General features: G+C 51.7%; 6 protein-coding genes across 6 annotated transcripts; 2 read left to right on the top strand and 4 right to left on the bottom strand.

The window, feature by feature from the left end:
* Positions 1-88: 88 nt before the first annotated feature.
* Positions 89-1,882, bottom strand: PMZ80_005263 (uncharacterized protein; the record flags this gene model as incomplete). The annotated part of the gene is made up of 4 exons (XM_064873683.1): positions 89-546; positions 600-871; positions 924-1,310; positions 1,356-1,882. The coding sequence occupies 4 exons, from the start codon at positions 1,880-1,882 to the stop codon at positions 89-91; spliced, it is 1,644 nt and encodes a 547-aa protein (XP_064730787.1).
* Positions 1,883-3,257: 1,375 nt separating this feature from the next.
* Positions 3,258-5,381, bottom strand: PMZ80_005262 (uncharacterized protein; the record flags this gene model as incomplete). The annotated part of the gene is made up of 1 exon (XM_064873682.1): positions 3,258-5,381. The coding sequence occupies one exon, from the start codon at positions 5,379-5,381 to the stop codon at positions 3,258-3,260; it is 2,124 nt and encodes a 707-aa protein (XP_064730786.1).
* Positions 5,382-5,954: 573 nt separating this feature from the next.
* Positions 5,955-7,661, bottom strand: PMZ80_005261 (uncharacterized protein; the record flags this gene model as incomplete). The annotated part of the gene is made up of 1 exon (XM_064873681.1): positions 5,955-7,661. One exon carries the CDS (start codon positions 7,659-7,661, stop codon positions 5,955-5,957), a length of 1,707 nt encoding a protein of 568 aa, XP_064730785.1.
* A 3,302-nt stretch (positions 7,662-10,963) lies between these two features.
* Positions 10,964-12,460, top strand: PMZ80_005260 (uncharacterized protein; the record flags this gene model as incomplete). The annotated part of the gene is made up of 2 exons (XM_064873680.1): positions 10,964-12,367; positions 12,425-12,460. 2 exons carry the CDS (start codon positions 10,964-10,966, stop codon positions 12,458-12,460), a joined length of 1,440 nt encoding a protein of 479 aa, XP_064730784.1.
* Positions 12,461-13,981: 1,521 nt separating this feature from the next.
* Positions 13,982-15,566, bottom strand: PMZ80_005259 (uncharacterized protein; the record flags this gene model as incomplete). Its single annotated transcript, XM_064873679.1, has 2 exons — positions 13,982-15,236; positions 15,553-15,566. The coding sequence occupies 2 exons, from the start codon at positions 15,564-15,566 to the stop codon at positions 13,982-13,984; spliced, it is 1,269 nt and encodes a 422-aa protein (XP_064730783.1).
* Positions 15,567-15,676: 110 nt separating this feature from the next.
* On the top strand, positions 15,677-20,492 carry VPS41 (Vacuolar protein sorting-associated protein 41; the record flags this gene model as incomplete). The annotated part of the gene is made up of 2 exons (XM_064873678.1): positions 15,677-19,562; positions 20,050-20,492. 2 exons carry the CDS (start codon positions 15,677-15,679, stop codon positions 20,490-20,492), a joined length of 4,329 nt encoding a protein of 1,442 aa, XP_064730782.1.
* Positions 20,493-20,535: the final 43 nt, after the last annotated feature.

The raw sequence follows: 20,535 nt of genomic DNA, 5'->3' as shown, positions 1-20,535 counted from the left end.
CACCGCAATCTACGATCCTATCCAATGAAGTAGTGGCTAATCGTTGGTCGCTGTCTACCAGTCCTATGCGGTATATAGTACTATCACCTCACTTCTCAACCTCCTCCTTTCCACCTTTCTCCATGGTCCCCGAATGATGCCCATACCCAGCACTACTCCTCCTCCTCTCATGCATCCCCGTCTCCGCATAATCAATCAACACCTCCCCATTCTTTCCATACCGTCTCGGTGTCTTCTTCGCCGTCCAAACAACAGTCAACCACCCCTTCAGTCCATCCGCGGTGTTCCTAAAGATGCCATCCATTTCCTCCAAGCTCCGATACGCAGTCTCCGGGTAGAAGAAGTAGACGCACGGGAAGATGAACGCGTTGATGACCGCAAAGATGATGTAGGTCCTATAGCCGATACTAGAGAAGGACACCGGAGTTATCATCACCACCAAAAAATTGAAAATCCAATTTCCAGACGTGGCGAGGGCGTTGGCAGGTGCACGGATGCGAAGGGGGACGATTTCGGCGGGGTAGAGCCAGGTCATTCCTAGCCAGCCTGTGGACAAGTCAGTGTATGTTTGGCGTGACGGAGATACGGAGGAGCCTTACCAATTGCGAAGAACGTGTTGAAGATGAACAAGAATGTGGCAGCCACGATACCAGGACCTGACCCGCCGATGGCTGTCATGGCGGCAAGGATCACCATCGAGCCGGACATACCAGCCGCACCGAACAACATGAGTTTTCGTCTTCCGACTTTCTCGATGGTGAACACTGCGATCCAAGAGGCGAGGAAATACTCGGTGCCGTTCGCTGCGGCCAAGAGTCGTGATATGAGAGGCGACAGACCAATTTCGTTTTCGAAAATATAGGGTGCGTAGCTGTAGGTGTCAGTATGGACGTCAATATGGGTAGGTCTAGTGTAAGACTCACTAGGTGATCAAGTTGATACCGGAAATCTGCTGGAACATCTGGTTGACGTATGCAAGAACAACTCGGTGAAAATGTCGATCTTCGGTCATGGTGAACATGTCGCTGAACTTTGTGTCTTTCTGCAGTAGGACCGTGTCTTTAATTGCGGCAAATTCAGACTGAATGTAGTGGTCGTCTGGTGACTTGTCACTTAGCGCACCGAGGACGTTGAGCGCCTCGTCTTCATGGCCTTTCAGGATCAGCCACCGTGGTGACTCGGGTAGCTCGAGGATGAATGTGAGGATGATGATAGCGAAGACGAGTTGAAATGCGATCGGGAAACGCCATGCTACCTGTCCAGGTGCGAAACTGAGTGCAAAGTCAAGCCAGTAGGAAATCATGATACCCCTGTATTTGGTTAGCTCCTACTCGAACATTGTGTAGTAAACATACCCAGTGATCAACGCGCCTTCTACCATGACGAGCTGGCCTCTCCGATGGGACTTTGAGCACTCGCTCTGCCATGTCGGGACAGTCGATGTGTTCATCCCGTTGCCCAGGCCAGTGACAACCCTTCCGATGATGAAATGGCTGAGATCGAACGCAGACGCCTGCAGTGTTGCTCCGATGACCATGATGGCAGAGCCGAGGAAAATCGTCTTACGGCGACCAAGAATATCGCCGATCCAGATACAGGAAATCGCGCCACAGAAGCAGCCGATGTTGTAGGCTGCGACGGAGATCCCTTGAATGGTTGAGCGGTGGTCCCGTTGAGACTGTGACAGGCCTTCGACGCACTCAGGGTTCATACATATTGATGGGAAGACGGAGACAAATGCAGGCAGGGTAAGAAGGCCACCCATCACGCCTTGGTCGTACCCGAAAAGCAAGAAGTCGATGCCTGCGATGACGCCAATGGCGACGTTGAGTTTCGTGCCTACCAGACCTAGGTAGGTCTTCTTCCCGCCCTTGCCGAACATTTTTCTGGTGCGGACTGTGGTCAAGAGGAATGAACGTGGGGTAAGTGTATTCCGTTGAATCAGGGTAGTTGGCAGCCAAAACGATACAGTAAAGGATATGAGCCTTATATATGGCCTTCAATTTTGACTGCCCCAAGCTTTGTGGTCCGAAGCTCTCCGATAAATCCAATCCACAGCCCATGGCGGAGCTAGTGAGCGGAAGCCGGGGAGTCATGGTCCCAGGTATGCACACCACTGGGGTAAATCAGAAGCAAACCATGTGGAGGCGCGCACCGCACGATAAAATCTGCTACAGTATCTCTGGTCTTGCGCTCTGTAGCCAGAACCAGCATGATATGTCATAGGACACAGCCGATCAGTATTGGCATTTCTTGGTCTTCTTGGCCCTCCGCTCTAGCAATTAGGCGCCCGCCGAGACAGTGCCGGCTGTCCAGAAGAGGAAGTCCGACGAACTTCGAACATAGCTTGGAAGCCTGCTCATCGGTCTTAAAGTTGTGTGCTTGGCTACGGGAGAACACGAGGCGGTTAGTGGAATATGCCTCAATCTCGATAAGTGCTTGGCGCGATCGAGACACGTCCTGAAACCTCTGGTCTGGAACATTGTTCATTATTCAATTGTGGCTGCATTTGCCAGTATGTGGTTGGCAACGAGGTGCGCAGCCCGCTTCACCGCCGCCACGGCAGTTTGAAAGAGTAGCCCGCGAACTAATGCATGATGAGATGAAGGTTTGGCATACAGTTGCAGGCTCGACAGATTTGAAACACGAACGCGACGCGCAGAACGGGTTGCCGAATGCGGAGATGCCGGTCCGACGCTTTGCCTCAGATGTATGTAGAATTTCTGACACGAGATTGGGACGGTCCAAACACGACTATGAAAGTATACTGAGGGTAAAGGCCGACAGCAAGAAAATTGATGAATTTGCTTGACGGTCTTAAATAATGTCCCGAGGAAGGTACTGGACTGGCTTTAACTTACGGAAAGGTGCGCATGAAGCTAGGATTTGATATGCTGGGAAGGCACACTCGATCGAACGAGACGTGGAAGGTGGAAGGCGTGGTCGGGCGATCAAGAAATTCTGCTGCTGCCAGGAGGACACAGTGATTGTCGAACGACAGTTTGGATCCGGCGCTGCTGCGAAATGAAGTACACTGATAGGCAGACTTCTGTGACATTGGGTTACGCAGCATCAATAGCAATGTCATCGTCAGCTCCCAAGAACTACATCGTGTCATAGCGATAGTCCTCCACCTCGGCTTCGAGATTCCTGAGGAAGTCCTCGTCCGTGATACCCATTGTATGTACTTCTTCGTCAGACATCTCCTCAGATTTGATGATCGGCGTCTGTTCGATTGTATTTTCGACTTGCTCTTCCTAAAAGCTTTCAAGCTCCCTGATCGTCCACGCAACAGCCATGCCAACATCCTCCATACACCTCACAACTCTCGCAAGACGCTTCTTGAGATCATCCATCTTCTCCTTCTCTAGCTCAACACCGATGATGTTGACAACTTCTACAATACCATTGGGTAGAATCTCAACATCAAGCCTAAGGAAGTTTTGCGCCTTCAAGCTCGCGAGGACTTTCCGTGAGAAGATGCTCGCTGAGACCGAGATAGTAATGATAACTTTGCAACTCTTGGTAGTGGCTGCAGTCGAAGCAGTGTCGAGCTGAACATCGATGGGAAGCGCACCATCATATACCAGTGCAGCTGTTTTCGAGGAGTCCATGATTGCATCCAGCTTTGACTCTAACTTGGGCCTGGTGGACCGCACCCATATCTCCTTCCCGTCTCTGATGACCATTTCTTTCCCATCCTTCCAGCTTGGAGTCTTCGATGGTTCTGGTGCCGAAGCAGTGGGCTTTGTACCGGGCAAGGGTGCGATAGACTGAAGCAAGCAGTTCACGAGGGCATATTGTCGCAGCGTCGGAAGTGTGTCTGCATATTGCCGCGGATGAGAGAAGGAGAGCTTGGTCACTGGATATGCCCAGTCATGCTTGCCGGTGTAGAGGATGTAAGAATGCATTCGTTGTGTATGCTCACCACTTTTACTGAAGGTGTGTTGATCTCTTGTCCATCGTGTACCACTCATGACACTAGGTTCTTTTTCCTTGTGCAAGGACCGTTGAAACGTGCTCATATGCTCCGGGCGCATTTCCAACACGTTAGCTGTATCATTGAGGGTTTGAGCCACATGATAAGGCAGTAATATTCCCGGGTCGAGACTGCAGACGAAGTGAACGTCAAGGGTCTTCGTGCTGGCAGCTGACTGGCCGATGTCCATAGTATTCGTGTCGGCTTTCGTGTTTGATGTCAAAGGGTCGAGCCATGATGGCTTGTCGACGGCAGAATCATGGAAGATATCTTCTGCGCGAGCGGTGCTAGACAGCGAATCTTCGGCCAACCACTTCTGCGATGTTGCCATGGATGGTGACCCGGGCTCAATCGAAAACCTCACTGTCCAATCGTCCGCCTCGTCTTTGAGTTCAGCCTTCAGCTCATCTTTCGCATAGAAATTGCGCCCTCTTGTCCAGTATCTCGTGGTCATTCCTAGCCTACGGTCTGCATCTTTCTTTGGCGCACCGACATTGCTCTGGCAGAGATGATGGAAATCATGTCTCCATTTCATGCGTTTTTTCTCTTCAATCCAGATCTTCTGGAAGGTATCATACAAGTTGTCAATGATTTTGAAACAACTGGTACCCGAGCCGGTACTCACGCGTTCCAGCTCACTAAGATATTCCAGATTGGCGGAGAAGTCTGTCAAGTCATGCCACGGTAACCTCTCGTTCGAGTCCTCCGTCAAGTTGCTAGTCAGCACTCGAGAAGCATTCTTTTGCACAATCTCGTCCTCTCCGGCCGCTGGGTCATTGAGCTTGAGCCTGACTTTTTCAGCCACGTTCGACTCATTGGATCCCCACACCACGTCTACAACCACGTATTCCTTACCCGCCAATTGCAGTATATCGGGCTCGTCTTCATCGTAGTAGTGATCGAAACCATGAACCTTCGCTACTGTTTGCACATTACTCCTCGAGACTCCCTTTGGCTGTGATTTCTTCTTCAGGATCTCCGCAATCTCTTTCAACCGATCATGCCTCTCCTTCTGCGGATTCTTGCTTGTGTGTCCGTCTTGTACGCTGGGAGCACCAGGGAAGCCAGTGCTGATACCGAGGCCATCTTGCGCCAAAGGGAGCGGAGTGAGACCTGATGGTCCCAGCCCCATGAGCGCAGCCGCAGGCGAGTCCATATTCATAAGCTGATCTGGCATGGTCGATGCTGCAAAGGGCGTAGAAGTGGGATGGGAGGACACGCTGATTCTGTGGGTATGGGCATGTAGTGAAGCTGGCGTTTTCACTGCGGGTGACTTTCCTGCCACTGTTTTGTGTCCTATTGCTCCTAGGTTCGGTCGGGGTGAGGCATTTGATCGGTTCGGAGTAGCTGTTAGAGGGTTCTTAGGCGTCGATGCCATCTGCGAACGCGTCGGCGTCGCCATGTTTCGATGGATTAGGCGATGTGATGGTCAAAAGAGTCAGTCAGTTCTCAGTAAACAGTATATATGCGCAAGGTGAGCAGGAATAAAAGCAACTGTTTGTTAATGGATACTGTGCATATGAGCTATTCAAAAGGTACACCGTCTTTGTGCAATGATTTGTGAACCAGACATTGCAATTTCAATTTATTATGGTAATGGTGAGTTGTGGTTCACGTAGCGGAGAGGAGGAAGGAATGTTCGCTCTGCAAACCCCGTCCTCGTCGTACTTGCCGGCATTAGCCCGCGATAGTGTCCTGTCCACCATCAAACTCTGCTACCAGAGTGGTCTGATACTACTATATATCGTTGGATGTCTATAGTAAGCATATCGCAATGAGCAACACGATAGGGGCGACAAGGTCCGCGGATGTTGGACGAAACAATCGGTACTGGAGCACGCAGCAGAAATAGGAATGTTTTCAAATTGATGTGTCCAATTCTTTTATCATTCAATCATGGATATCATATATGTAAGTCTTGAACATAATGTACAGCAACGCTAAAGCATGAGGCATGTAAGACAGGATCAACTGCTCAGTTGTTCAAGCCCTTGTGGGTGCCCTTGGCGGGTGCACCATTGTTCGTGGTGATGGACTTGCCCTTGGTCACGCTGACACCATTGGCAGCTCGGAGCGAAGCATCCTTAGCAAAGCCGTTGTGTGTGCCGTTGAACTTCATGTTGGCAATACCATCGTAGCCCTTGATGCCAGTAGCCTTCTCAAGCCTGACAGCAATGTCGTTGTCAACCTCTCGGAAGATAGCGATTTGTCGCTTGATGAATTCCTTCTCCTTGCAAACCTCCATCTTGCCAGCGACGTTGTTGATAAATCGCTCACGAGCTGGCTCATCGAACACCTTCTGCCACAGCGCTCTTGGCGCATTAAAGTCTTCTGGCCTGATCTCAGATAGGAAGGTGACTGCCTCTCCAATAAAGTGACCGTGAGTCTTGTCGAGGTCGGTGCTGCGAGTCCTGAACTTGATGGGGTCAATAGAGCTCAAGTAATTCGGTCGAGCACCCTGGTTGTAGAACGCCATCTGGCCGTCTCTCTGGAAGTTGCCGAACTTGTAGCCAGTGCGGGCAGCGTTGACTGGCAACTGCTGGTAGTTGACACCAATTCTGTGTCGGTGGGTATCTGGGTATGAGAAGAGTCGTGACTGAAGCACCGGGTCGGAAGATGGCTCGAGACCCGGTGGCATGTGAGATGGGTTGAAGGCAATCTGCTCAATCTCGGCGAAATAATTGATGGCGTTCTCGTTGAGAGTGAACTCACCAACCTTGCGTCGCGGGAATTGGTCTTGTGGCCAAACATGTGTCAAATCGAAGACGTTGATCTTCTGCGTTTCCCAAAGCTCTTCGGCCTGCTTAGGTGTCATGGTCTGCCATTCAACAGACCACTTGGGGTACTCGCCGCGCTGAATGGCCTCATACAGATCCTTCTGTGAGTAGTCGGCCGACTTGTTGGCAGAATCTTCCTGTGTAATGTACTTGGTGCCCTGCATGGACTTCATATGCATCTGTCCATACACCCAGTCGCCATCCTTGTTCACGAGCTTCATTGTGTGTCCAGCATAGCCGTGCATGAATCGGTAGCCATCTGGAATACCTCTGTCACCCATAAGAATCATGACCTGGTGGATGGACTCTGGATTGTTGGAAAGGTAATCCCAGAACATGGTTGAGTCATCGGCATGTGTCAAGTGCGTCGACGGATCTCGCTTCTGGGTGTGGATGAAGTGTGGGAACTTGGCTGGGTCTCTCAAGAAGAATACTGGGGTGTTGTTTGCGACCATATCCCAGTTACCATCTTCAGTTCTGAACTTGACAGAGAAGCCTCTTGGATCACGAGCGCAGTCGTGAGAACCAGACTCACCACCGACGGTAGAGAATCGGACTGTGATTGGACATCTCTTTCCCTTGGTCGCGAAGACATCAGCAAGTGTGATGTCTGACATTGGGTCGGTACACTCGAAGAAGCCATGAGCACCGGAGCCCTTAGCATGGACAACACGTTCTGGGATTCGTTCTCGGTCGAAGTGGGAGAGGAGGTCGACCAGGTGGAAGTCTTGCAGTAATAGAGGACCGTTCTCTCCTACACGTTGAGTCTCGTAGGGATGTGGCATGGCCGCACCATTGCTGGTGGCGTATATCACATCCTTGGAGGACATCTGTCGGTCCTGCTCATAAGATGAGAACTGGTGTTGCACATGGGCGGCGAAAGAGGTATCTGCTGATGGTGCCATGTTGGATGTTTCTTTGGTAGTATGGTTAGCTATCTGCACAAGACGTTGGACAGGTGGCATGAGCAGAAATATATAGCAGACAACGGAGTGGCGGGAGGCGAGTGCTCGATATATACTTTGGACCAAGTGGAAGATACCGCAGTGCAGTAGATACAGTCGGACGTGACTGGGGCAGACACTTCTCGCTGGAGAAGAAAAATGGCAGATGGAGACTTTGCAACTAAAGATTGGTCAACATAAAGTCAGAACACGATTGCCGGCATCCAGAAAGCAGTTCCTCAAATATGTTTCCGGTCTTGCATGAATGGGCATGGCATCCATCGAAAGTAAGAAGGTGTTGATACGAGTCGAGAACGCTTCGATTGGTGCTTCGGTGACGTCAACTAAACGAGAACCAATCAGCACACCGACGATGCTAAACCCTGGCTTCTCCGCAAGCCGCATTGTTGCTACCACTTCTGCTGTAAGTGATCTTGTTTCTTTGCATTGTAGTCAGTAAAAGATTGACTTCAGCATTTCTCGCCGCTGTCGCCGCTGTCGCCGCGACAGCTGCGCATCCGAAGCACAAAGTTTGCATGTCGTGGCTTTAGACGAGTACTTCGTAACCTGAAGAGCCGTCGATGTCTCGCCACTCGTTCATGGCCCGAGCGTCAACCCCACAGATCATATCTTCTGTCCGACTCTTGAGGTCCCCTCGGACGATGGAGAATTAGAACGAATCATAGGCATGGCTAATCAGCACCATGCAGAGAGCCATGCAATTCAGCCGCGTCAGAACCATGTTATCGACAAGCACAGTAATTCACTCCGCTGCAGAGCCTTAATAATACAGTAGTATTCGAGCTCTGTGCATGCATAATGCCACCGATCTCGCTCGAGCCGTGGAGGCATGTGGCGTACTCCTAGAGGACTTGAGCTACTAGAGTGTCCCGTGAGACCACGTCGACTCATCGATGCCGCCCAATATAGGGGTAGTCTTTGAGGTCAATGTAGAGTGTAGAGTCATCTTCTTGGACAGAGGACCGAGTCGTAGTCATGAATACTCCGCGCATAAGACGACTTCACGGCGCTGGCTCGAATGGTTGTGTGTTGAACGTATTTTGGCCCAACGCGACCAAATGGTCGTACGCAAAAAACCACAACCCAGTAGCACGAGATAACGAACAATCAGCTATAGTGATTGCGTTGAAGTCGCTTGTAGTTCCCAGCTCGTGGTCGGGATCCCATCGCAACCAGTTCAAGCTTGCGTGTCACTGCCTCACTTGTCGCCTGTTTCCGCCATAGGCAGTCCACTCATTTCGTAGTTACCTTTCAAGGTCTGAATTAGGGCAGTGATAGTCGTCGACGTGGCTCGGGACCACGTTGAGACCTAGATGTAGACGTGGTAGAAGGAAAAGCGAGCGTCCCGTGTGCTGGCGCCCGCTTCAGATACCCAGAACCTCCAGGAATGAAATTGCCCATGGGGTTGTGGGCTTGTCTTATTACTACTGCGAAGATGTCGTTGAAATAAGGGGCTCAGCCTTCTCATACAACAAACCGTCCAAATTTCGGTACTCCTTCACCGAACGAGTTGTTCTCCTCGAGGAGGCTTCTACATTGCTCGAGACTGTGGCGTACAGGTGTGGCTTGCTTCGAGCGATGTCGGCGACTGTGACCAATGAACTCTGGTCTTCTTTCAGCATCCAATATTTATGCAACCCTTGACAAATCTTCTGCCGTTGCTTCCTGCCGACTGCGACGCTAGTCCAAGTTCTGCTATCGCTTGCAGCTGTGCGAGCTCGGAGACCACGCGAACTCGAATCGGTAGTAGGATCCCGAACAATCACCGATCAGGCTGTGAAAGTTTCTGTTGCGCTGTTCACCTCGCTTGCATCATGCTCACGGCAGTTGTTCTGGCTGGCTTTGTGGTGCGTCAGACGACTGTCGTGCACGGTCTGCGAGTGACCGCGCGCAAAGATTGTAAAAGAATAATTGATGAGATTGAGAGCTTCGAAGCCGGATTCGGCAAAGCGTAAATTACTGTCACGTGATTGTTCTCGTCGATGTTTCCTCTCTACTGATTCAATGTTGTGCCGTTTCGATGCCAACCATGAAACAGAATCCCAAGCGAAGACGAACAATATCGAGCTTCGGTCGACTTGCAGCTGCGCTTTGACGCTGTAAATATGCGGTCATGCGTATGCTCAATCTTGCCTGACCTTAAGAACCATCTCGATGTACAGCACGCACGGCTGGAACCCTGCCACCACGCCTCAGCACCTCCTTGTAGCGTGAAGAGCGAGCTTGCCCACCATTGTGGTCGTCGTTTCCGGCATAATTCACGGGGAGCCTGAACCATGTAGTAGACAAGAAGACACAGACGATCAACTCCAGCCCCGTGAACCAACGCCCTGTGCTAACAGCGATGTGTCATGTATCGGTTGCTTCATGACCTAACTGCGCAATCCACCCTCCTCCTGTCTCTACTACTGAAGTTTCTCCTGAAAAGTTATGCGATCACTCGCAACGGCTATTCTTTTGGTCATAGCAGCCAGCAGTGCCGCGGCAGCTACTAAATACACAGTCACGCTGTTCCAAAATCGAGAATTCGGTGGCGGTACGCTCCTCGACAATGTCACCTCCGGAAAATGTGTTGACGCTCCCGATGGGTGGGAAACAGGAAGTCTTCGGGAAGCCATTTTCCAGCCAATACGACGGCAGCCTCGCGTCTCGGAGTCGTGTTCAATAGTTCTATCGACTTTCACGTTATCAGGTTGATCAGACTGGTGTCGGGTGCAAGGCGTACGAGAAGGCCGACTGCCAGCCACATGTAGGTTACGATATATAATGGGAGACCGCCCTAGGCCTGAACAACCTTGCCGGCCATAACTACAACTCCCATATGTGTCGAGGAGGCATGGATGACACGTATGACGATGTTAGAGAAAGGTGCTCCTCTCTCAACCTAGATTGTGACCAAGCCTAGGGTGGGCAGAGGGGCAGTCTCGAGGGGACAGGCACTGGGTAATCTCTTCAAGATTGGATTACAGCGCGACACAGTGGAACATCTGCGTGGTGAATGGTACCCTGTGGGTCTATGCAGTGTGCTCAATCCCTTTGTGCGAGATTCTGCTTTCGGCAGAGGTAAGGCCAAATTAGCACCAATCAACCTTTTTCAGAGCTCATTGTTTGCATTCGTATTGACGACTCAACCCAGGCCAATCGTTACGATAGCTCAAAATGAAGGGATTTGCTCCCCAGAGTTACAGTGTGAGTAGAATATTGGAAAACTAACATCCTATCAAGCAATTCAATATCGGACCATGCCGCCGAAAAGAACGACCTCCGACAGCCAGCTGGGCGCATCTGCTACTCGGCGAAGGACTGGCGCTAAGGCCAGCACACAAGATCCAAGTAGGGTGACGGAGGGTCACCCAGGGACAAACAATGCTGTTTCTGACCCCCTCATTGAAGCCGCGGACGATGGCGCTCAGCACAATGCTACAGATACTCAAGCTCCGACAGCGAATGCAGGGCATACTACTGCAGCTGCGTCGCAAGTCGACGCTGGTACAGACCGACTGAATGCTCAATCTACTGCCGCTGATCGACTCGTCGCAGCAGCCACTCAACTCCAGAACGCAAGCGCGACACTCGTTGCAGCTGCAAATCAACTCGGAACGCCTTTGGACCAGTCGCATGCACTGGGGTCGAACGCTCAACCCGCTCCTACTGCACAGAATGTACCAGCGCTGGTTCTTGCATCTACGGCTCCGAATCCAATACCACCGCCTCCACCTGCTCCCACTGCACAGAATGGACCAGCTTTAGTTTCTGCGCCCGCACCTGCGCCTGCACCTCTGAACCCCGTACCACCGCCTCAAGCGTGGCAAATTGGTCCAGGTGGTCCCCTAGCTCTACTCCTGAACTACACCAGCGGACCAATGCACACGATTTTCGCAGGCGAATTCATACGAGAGGACTGGTATATGCTCAAAGCATGGAACCGCGTCTGCGGCAATCCTCCCTGGCCGGACTGGAACCCTTTCCGCGATCCTCTATCTCTCAGCCATCCCGGCCCTGGGCGATACCTTCGTGTCCGATGCGGCAACATTCGGATACCCCTGCCGATCCACTCGGACATCCCACAGGACGAACAAGATCCACCCGTCAACCTGCAGCAAGAATGGGGACTATCCGAGGGTCCAAGCACGCTGTGTCCGCACAATCAGCTTGACTCTCAGGGCCCGAGCGGCAATATGGAGTTCTACCGCTGCGAGGACCCCAGACATTGGCATAATGGGGACACACGCATATCGCACCGCCGTGCTAAGGACTGGCTGTGTGCGCCGTGTACCCAGCAGAACCGGAAGTACCTCGAAGCAACGTTTCAACGGTGGGCTGATCACAGAATATGGACGTTCTGCAAAGAGTGCTCTGACGACCAGCACGATGTGATGCTACAAGAGGCACTGCAACAGTGGAATGCGATGCATCTTGCCCCTGCTGAGCAGAAACACGCGGAAATGACCGAAGATGAGCTCGAACCGGTGCGGAAGCTGTATTGGTGTATTTGTCGGTATAGCCTGCCCATCGGTACAGCACATTTGTGTTGGCACTGCTTTCTTCGAGTGCACGATGGTTGGGAGAGGTATCTCAAGAGGGAGATGGATGCGATTATCCCGAGACGACGTCCGAATGGTGACATCCACGATCTTAGGACCTGGGTACAGTGAGTTTCACCGTAGTATAAGTCAGAGCAGAGCCTTGCTAACAGTGTATAGCGATCGTTCCCCAAATCTAAGACGCCATTTGTGTAAGCAGGAGTGTCGACGGACGTACGCCGAGATTATGGCCAGCCACAATGTCGCTTGGCCGCAGAAGGTGCCAGATACGCCTACGCCGTCAATATACCGCTACTGTATGACCTGCCGCGGGCATGTCACGCTTCGGATGATAAGGACATGAATTGTCTGACCAACAGTATCTGAAAGCTAACACTGATGGTTGCATCATTGGACCGCTGATGTTCGTAAGTGTAAGAGCGAGCGCACAGAAGTCATGCCATGGTTGCGACGATTCGGGATACCAGATGCTATGTCAATGCACTTTCCACAGAGTCTGAGTAAAAACGATAATAGCCCTAAGTCCGAGACACCGCCACGCTTAATTCCTACGATTCTCGCCAGCCTTCGTAGCGAGTGGACACTGAAAACGGTGGCCAGACCAGAAGTTTGCAGTTCAAGAGGGATCCTCGCTCGCCTAATACGCAGCAGCCTACAGGGCAGGCCTGCTACAATCTAGAAGACAAACTAATCATCTAGTACCTACCTGAAATGCCTCCAATACACGATATGGCAGCGAAGACCGCTGCGAGATCTGCAACCGGTCTCCACAGGACAAAGTGTTCCTGCCCGCCACATCGCGTGGACAACATGTTCTCGAAACCAAAGCCATGGTCCCCGGTAGTGCCAACCCACAACTTAATAATGAGGCACATCGAGGTCCAACACTCAGTCGATGCCTTGGAGAGAGAAGTATGCACGTCGACGACATGCCCCTAGATCACAAGCGAACCAAACAGTATCCAGTGTTAGCAAGACTTACCTAGCCACTCAAGTAATGGATCTGCTTCACGATCCATTAATTAATCTAGACTCCTCTTCACCCCATGTAGGATCAACACACCTCGAACTCTCATTCCGCTGGAAACCTAGAGGGTACCGCGGCATCTCCCCGGAATCTTGAGCCTCGTTTTTATTCTCGAGGAAGGTGCTCTTTTGCTTACGGAAAACCTGTCATGACAGGAAAGATTGAAAGGAGTAGTCGCCAGCCCGTTTCACCATGAAATACGAATACTAACTTACTACCTGCGCCTCCACTCATTCTCTCCCATGGTACACATTCACTTCTTCCCTCAGGCTCATCCTCAACGCATTGGGCCTTCCATATCACCAACTCATCCAGCGAGGACCCCAACACTAATCACAGCAACCTCAACGCTAGAGGAAGCGCAATAAGGCAATCAAATCAGGTGCATCAGGCCCCAAAACAAAAGCGGCATTGCGATACGCGCCCTGGCACCCACCGTGAACTGCAAGTTCAGTCAGACCTGAGCATGAAACAGCGCAATGAACAAGGTTGGTGGGATCGAAGACCGCGCTTTTGACGACGGACAGTTTAGGAAAGGACATTGACAGTACAGGTTAAGGAGAAGTGAATTTGGTGGAATTGAGCTGGGTATCTCGCGCTAAAACAATTATTTGCTTCACAGCAGCAGATTGGATTGTGGGTGCTTTAAGCTGCTTTGAACTGCATCAATGTGGTTTATAGTTTCGCCCTCACGCCTTCTCCTCAAGCAGCGGCACTTTCGTCGCATCTGAATGGGTCTTTCCCTGCTTACTCTTCTCAAACATTTCGCTCAAGAAGCCTTCCTTGGCCAATCTGAGCACTTCAAAGCCGACTTCGATGGCGATAAGCACGATGATGGTCCACTCGAGGAACAACCCGTGCTTCTCGCTGAGCCGTTCACGCAGTACAGTGGCGATCTCGCCTGCGTAGTCCATCTTCTCATTCAGTATTTTGATGCGAATGCCGACGTCGAGGGCCTTTCCGACCTGATCGTAGTAGCTTTCTAGATTAAGTTCGTGCCTGCTGTCCCAGAAGAGGTCGGGCAGCGAATCTGTGAGTTCGGAGTAGAGGTTGAGCTGAGCCCGGAGGAGGAGAAGTTCGCCCGTTTTACGGAGGATGAAGCGGCGGCTGATGGAGTAAGGGAGGCGAGAGCCGCGGGCGAGAAGTTGAGGTATTTGGGAGGTTGAGGCGAGGTAGGTGGAGAGAGAGGTTTCTAGAATTGCAAGTTTCGTGCTGCGGGCAAAGCCGGAGCTGAAGGCAATTTTGGAAAGGACGGTGTCGACTGTCTGGGTTTGTACTTCGTCGGGACGATCATCGTTGTCGGAATGTGACCGTGAAGATGCTGAGGGACGGGTACCCAGTATAATGGTTTCGCCTCTTATGCCGCTGTGCTCTCGGGAAGAGTCTTCTATGTAGTCCAAGTCCTCTGTCTCTATTGGCTCTCTGTGTGGCTGTTCCGCTGCGGGTGAGAGTGTTCGAGTTGCGAGATAAGAAGTGAAGCCCTCTGGTAGAGCCCATGTCACGACTGTGCCGGAGGGGAAGATAAAGACATCACCTATCTCGGACGAGTTCAAGTCCCGTGCAGAGGGGTTCGTAGAGCGGTAGATGGAGGAGATTGGGATTTGAACGTGGACGACTTGTGGGTAGAGGCCCGTTGACAGAGGATCCGGTTCGTAGCCCTTGCTGCGAAGGATGTCGACGACTTTGGCCAGATCGAAGCGTTCAGCGACTGCGTAGGCCGTGACCAGCTTGGTGGGCGAAGTGCTGTCGGGTTGCCGTTGTGAGCGCTCTAGCTTCCCATCCTTCGAGCGTTGTGCCTCAACTGCCACTCTCCGGAGGGATGTCTTTGCCGCAGCAGCACCTCCTGCTTTGCGCTTCCGGGCTTGGAGTATCTCTGCTGCAGTTGCAGTCTCGGCATCGTCTTGTGTATTTCCTTCCGGCTTCTGGTTCGCTAGTGTAGCATTGCTGGAAAAGAAGTCGCGACGCCTGGGCCGTTGAAATATGGGGGAGGCGTGCAGTGGTCGAAGGCCAGGTTGTTTGCTCAGATCCAGGACACCCCTTCGGCAGCTGGCACAGATAAATCCTCCAGCAGCGTTAGAAAACGGTCGCAAACTGACAGGAGCCATCTGCCACCCCTTCCTTCCCTCACCAAGATCTCCGAGACGTCACTGCCGGCGTGGATCGGGCGCTGCTGTAATTGATGGCTGAAGCCAAAAGTTGATGCTTCTCCAATCTAAACTCCGATACGGACTGGGGAGGACGCCAGCACCGCGGAATAGACCTTGGCAACGTCATTGGCTAGTCGCGCCTTCCTGCGCGATACTTGCAGCTTTCCACTGGCAGGTGCACATAATGTGAAGCACTACTGTCCAGCCATGCATCAATAACAACATCTTCTACTGACTATGGCGGCGGGGGAGGGCTCGTCCGAGCCCGACGAAGACACAACATTGACTCCCCAATTCGTAGAACCCAAGCCCGAGGAAACGCAGCCCACCACTCCTCACCACAGCGACCACGAAGATGACCACAACGGGAACGAGCATGAGGAGGAAGAGGAGTCAGAAGAAGAGGACGAGGACGATGAGGAGGAGGAACCCCGACTGAAATACGCACCATTGACCAAAAACCTGGGCGGCGTCTATAGAAATGGCGATGCTACCAGTTCATTCTTCGTTGCTGGCGACAAGCTGATCATTGGCACTCACAATGGCAATGTTCATGTCTATTCAATGCCGATGATGCAGAATGTCAAGAGCTACAGAGCACACACAGCGAGTGTCTCATCAGTCTCCATCTCGCCGTTCCCTCCTCCTCTACCATTTCCTACCAAGCTCGATGCTGCTCAACGTCTAGCAGCTGAATCTGCAGATGCTCGCTCAGCATCTCCTTCTGCCTCTCCAAATGCCAAAAGTAGTCCCAGACAGGCTTCCCTAGCTCGCCTACCTTCGAACGATATCTACGTCGCGACCTCCTCGATCGACGGGCATGTTTGTGTTCAATCACTGTTGGATCCGAAGGATGTGCAGCTGAGGAACTTCGGGCGTCCAGTCCAAGCCGTCGCCCTGTCACCCGACTTTAAATCAGACAAGACCTACCTATCTGGCGGTCAAGCTGGAAGTCTAGTCTTGACTGTGGGAGGTCAATCCGGGAAGAGTACAAATGCTTCCACTACTGGCACTGCCGCTGCTGCTTCTGGTTGGCTGGGTTCTATTGGCTTGGGTGGACATACTGGCACGGACAAGGTGTTGCATAGCGGCGAAGGTATCATCAGTACAATCAAGTGGTCTTTATCCGGCAAATACGTGCTTTGGGTCAACGAGCAGGGCATAAAGATAGCAAGATCACACCTGAAGCTTGAAAATGCAGAAAACGGCCTCGAATGGAAAAGGATATCACATGTCAGCCGCCCTAATAGGTCTGGTTGGGAGGAGCTGGCTGCTGTTCAGAGAGCTAGAGCAGAATGGGTCGATCGCTCCAGTCTCGATTCAGACGAGGACCCTGCCTTGCGTCACGCCTCCTCGAACGGTGGTATCAAAGCTTCCGATCAATCAGGAATTGAAGAAGTTGTGGTTGGTTGGGGCGACGTGACTTGGATTATTAGAGTCTACCCTGGTGACGGAGGGTCGATGACCAAGGACGCTGCTCCTGCCGGTCGCGCTGAAGTCATCTCAGTCATTCGCCATCCTGACTGCATGATTGCTGGTGTCTCATTATACACACCTACCTTGGTGCTTATCCTAGCCTACATGGAGAAAAAGTCTACCAAACCTAAGAAGTCCGATGACAGTACTCCCAGAAGTCGCTCAAAACGACACAATGCACTGAAGCCAGAACTGAGGTTGATCGATATCAATACGCACGAAGAGATCGAAACAGATTCTCTGCCTGTCAGCAGGTTTGAAAGCCTGGCTTCTTCAGACTATCATTTAGGTGTGTTATATCCCATAAAGATACCGGCACAATTGGCTCAAAGAGGATATCTCGGACAGGTAGGAAGTGGTATGGCTGCTGTTGGCTCTGGCCTAGTTACTGGGACAGAGGTAGTGGCGCAAGGGATGTGGGATGCAACCATGTATGGTCCGAGAATGCTTGGTGCGAACAAATTGTTCACATCAGAGACTGGCAGTATACGCAGCGGCAGAATCGGAACAGATAAATCACCTGGGCCTGCAGCAAAGTCCGGAAACTATCTGACCGGCTGGATACCCGGATTAGGTTCCAGCGTGTTTGGCAACGACAATGAAGAGCTCAAAGCTGTTGCCACCACGCAGGGCATGAAGATATTCTTGATGAGCCCATACGACTGCATCGTGGCTGTCAAGAGGAACCTGACCGATAGAATACAGTGGTTGGAAAAGCAGGAACAGTACCAGAAGGCTTGGGAACTGCTCGATGAGCATCCCGAAGCTGCAGGCTCGACCGCCGAGCCATCCGAAGCCTCGAGCCCTCCAACACCATCGAAGACCAGCTCTATGGTACAGTCCACTACAGACAGCGTCGCAAGCCCTTCGAGGCAAGTACAGAAACCGACGTTAGCAGAATTTTTTGCCGATTCAGCCTCGATGCTAGGGTCTGCGCGTATCGTTGAGAAGGACAGACACTCAACGGCGGAGAAGGAAAAGCGAAGAATAGGTGAATTATGGCTACAGCAGCTTACCAAAGCAGCCAAATGGTCTGAAGCAGGAGAAATTGCGGGCAAAGTCCTCAACACCACGACAAGGTGGGAACACTGGGCTTGGGTCTTCATTCGGAACAAGAAAATCGACGAGATCAGTCCTTACATCCCAGCCATGGAGCTCACACCTCCATTATCACCTTCGATCTTCGAGGTCGTCCTTGGCCACTATGTTTCGAGAGACAGAAAAAGGTTCCAAGAACTAATTGATGTATGGCCATCAGACTTGTTCGAAATAAGCAGTGTCGTTAGCGCTGTTCGAGAGCAACTATCCTCGGGCGATGTCAAGAAGGAATCTGACGACTGGCGGAGGCTTGAAGAATGCTTGGCCAAATTGTACCTCGCAGACGGGCACTACCGAGAAGCATTGAAATGCTACATTCAATTGCAAGATGCAGAGACCGCTATGAGTCTTGTGAAAGACCATCATTTGGTCGAAGCGATTGTTGATGATATACCAGGATTTGTACTGCTGAGAATAGGACGACAGCAGATCAAGACATCCTCGCGTGACGACCTTGAAGACGCAGCGTCGGAACCCATCAAGCTGCTCGTGGACGAAGCTAGCTTGGGTGTGGTCGATCCTGATAATGTGGTTGAACAGCTTGACAAGCCTGATCTGAGAATCTTTCTCTTCTTCTATCTGAAGCACCTATGGCAAGGCACAGGCCACGGTTCAGCGAAGACGTCTAGTGGGCAACGGCACCGCTTCAGTACTGCCCACTTGGCCGCTGACGAAGGCAAGTTACTGGTCGACAGATATCCGGAGCTCGCAGTCGAGCTCTTTGCGGAGTACGACCGTGGCTTACTCATGGACTTCTTGCAGACTTCAACACTTTACGATTTCTCGACAGCCCTGAAAGTCTGTGAGAAGCGCAAATATGTTGAGGAAGAGGTATATCTGCTCAGCAAGACGGGCTCGCTCAAGAAAGCGCTCTATCTTATCATCGACGAACTACAGGACGTCAGCAAAGCTATATCATTCGCGAAGGAACAGGATGACAAGGGCCTATGGAATGATTTGCTGGACTATTCCATGTCAAGACCGAGCTTCATCTCCGGTCTGCTGGCTGAAGTCGGCACGGCCATCGATCCGATCACGCTGATCAGGAGGATACCGTCAGGTATTGAGATCGTGGGTCTCAAGGAAGGTCTCAAGAAGATGCTTAGGGAGTACGACTTGCAAGACAGCATCTCTTCTGGCGCAGCGAGAATCCTGAGCAGCGAGGTCGCAGTGAACATGGAGGTACTACGACGTGGCAGACGGAGAGGAATCAAATTCGATGTGCCTGTTGCACCTCGCAAGGTCGTTAAGGACGACTCGCAAGCTGAGAACACTGCCATGCCGGAAGCTATGCATGAAGGCGTAAAACCAGGTCACTGCGCACGTTGCGACAAAGCCTTCACAGGTGAAGAATCAGAGATGCTCGTTGGCTTCGCCTGCGGTCACGTCTACCATGTCGGTTGCTTATTCAAGGATGAATCAAAAGCACCACTGCCGACCAGAGACGACGGGGAGGAAGATGAGCTGGGCTATGGCTTTACCAGAAGCATTGCAACCAAGGTCACGAATGCAAGGTTATTGCGTGATAGAATAAAGCTTGCGGGAGGGTGTAAGGTGTGCAGGACCAGGCAAAGGCAGATTGATGATGTCTTGCAATAACGGCTGTTGCGGTTCCGGCAGGCAAGAAGCATAAATGCTGGATCTCCGGAGCGCTTTGAATTAAGATACCCCTGATCAATAGTAAATGAACACATTGATGTGCAGCACGTGAGCACCGATTTTGTCATACTCGCAGTATCGTGATTTGCAAAAATACTGATATTGCTTGGCATTCTGTCGTTTCCTCTTCCACCTTGAAGACGAAAAGTACACTGGCTACGCACCTAACCTATATATGTATAGATAGAGCGAGACTAGTATTAGTAGACTCAGCTTACTTCGCGCTATTTAGAGATACTAGGTAGGTGTCACGAATAGCACGTGACATAGGATAGGTACATAGATGCGTTGCGTGTGCGATTCTTCCGCTTCTTACAAGCGTTGAATCGCTGTCGCCCCTATAGGTAAATAGAGTATTTAGCCACTGATAGTGATAGTGTCGTCCCGAGATCTTGACATTTTCAACGCTTCCCCCTTATCGCCGCCGCCGAACGACTATACGAGCCCCGAAACGATGTCGATGCGCAGTCGACGCGCCCCCGAGGAGATAGAGGAAGAGGTGGCCGCGAAGCACGCACAGCTGCAGGCAGCTGTAGCAAAGAAAAGGATGCGGGACGAGATAGAAGAGATGGAAGCAGAGCTTACGGGTCGTAGGCGAGCGCCTGGCGCGTCGCCTGCGCCTAGTCGGAGTAGTGGTAGCGATATACCAGTGAGGGCGAGGGCGCTGGCACCCCCCGTCTTTGCCGATAAGACGCTAGGCGAGCTTCGAAGGTATACTCAGGGTTACAGTATCTATTTTGACGCTATAGGCGAGTATAAAGAGAGTCGGCGAGTAATAATAGCAGCGTCGTACCTCCGGGACGACGCGCTATCGCAGTAGATGCGACTCGCCGACGAGAAGCCTACGAACTAAAGAGATTACG

Source organism: Knufia obscura, assembly GCF_036327395.1.
Source record: "Knufia obscura strain CCFEE 5817 isolate CBS 148926 chromosome Unknown scaffold_5, whole genome shotgun sequence".
Lineage (NCBI taxonomy): Eukaryota > Fungi > Ascomycota > Eurotiomycetes > Chaetothyriales > Trichomeriaceae > Knufia > Knufia obscura.
Note: the sequence above shows the minus strand (reverse complement) of the source record. Positions and strands in the feature narration are given on the sequence as shown.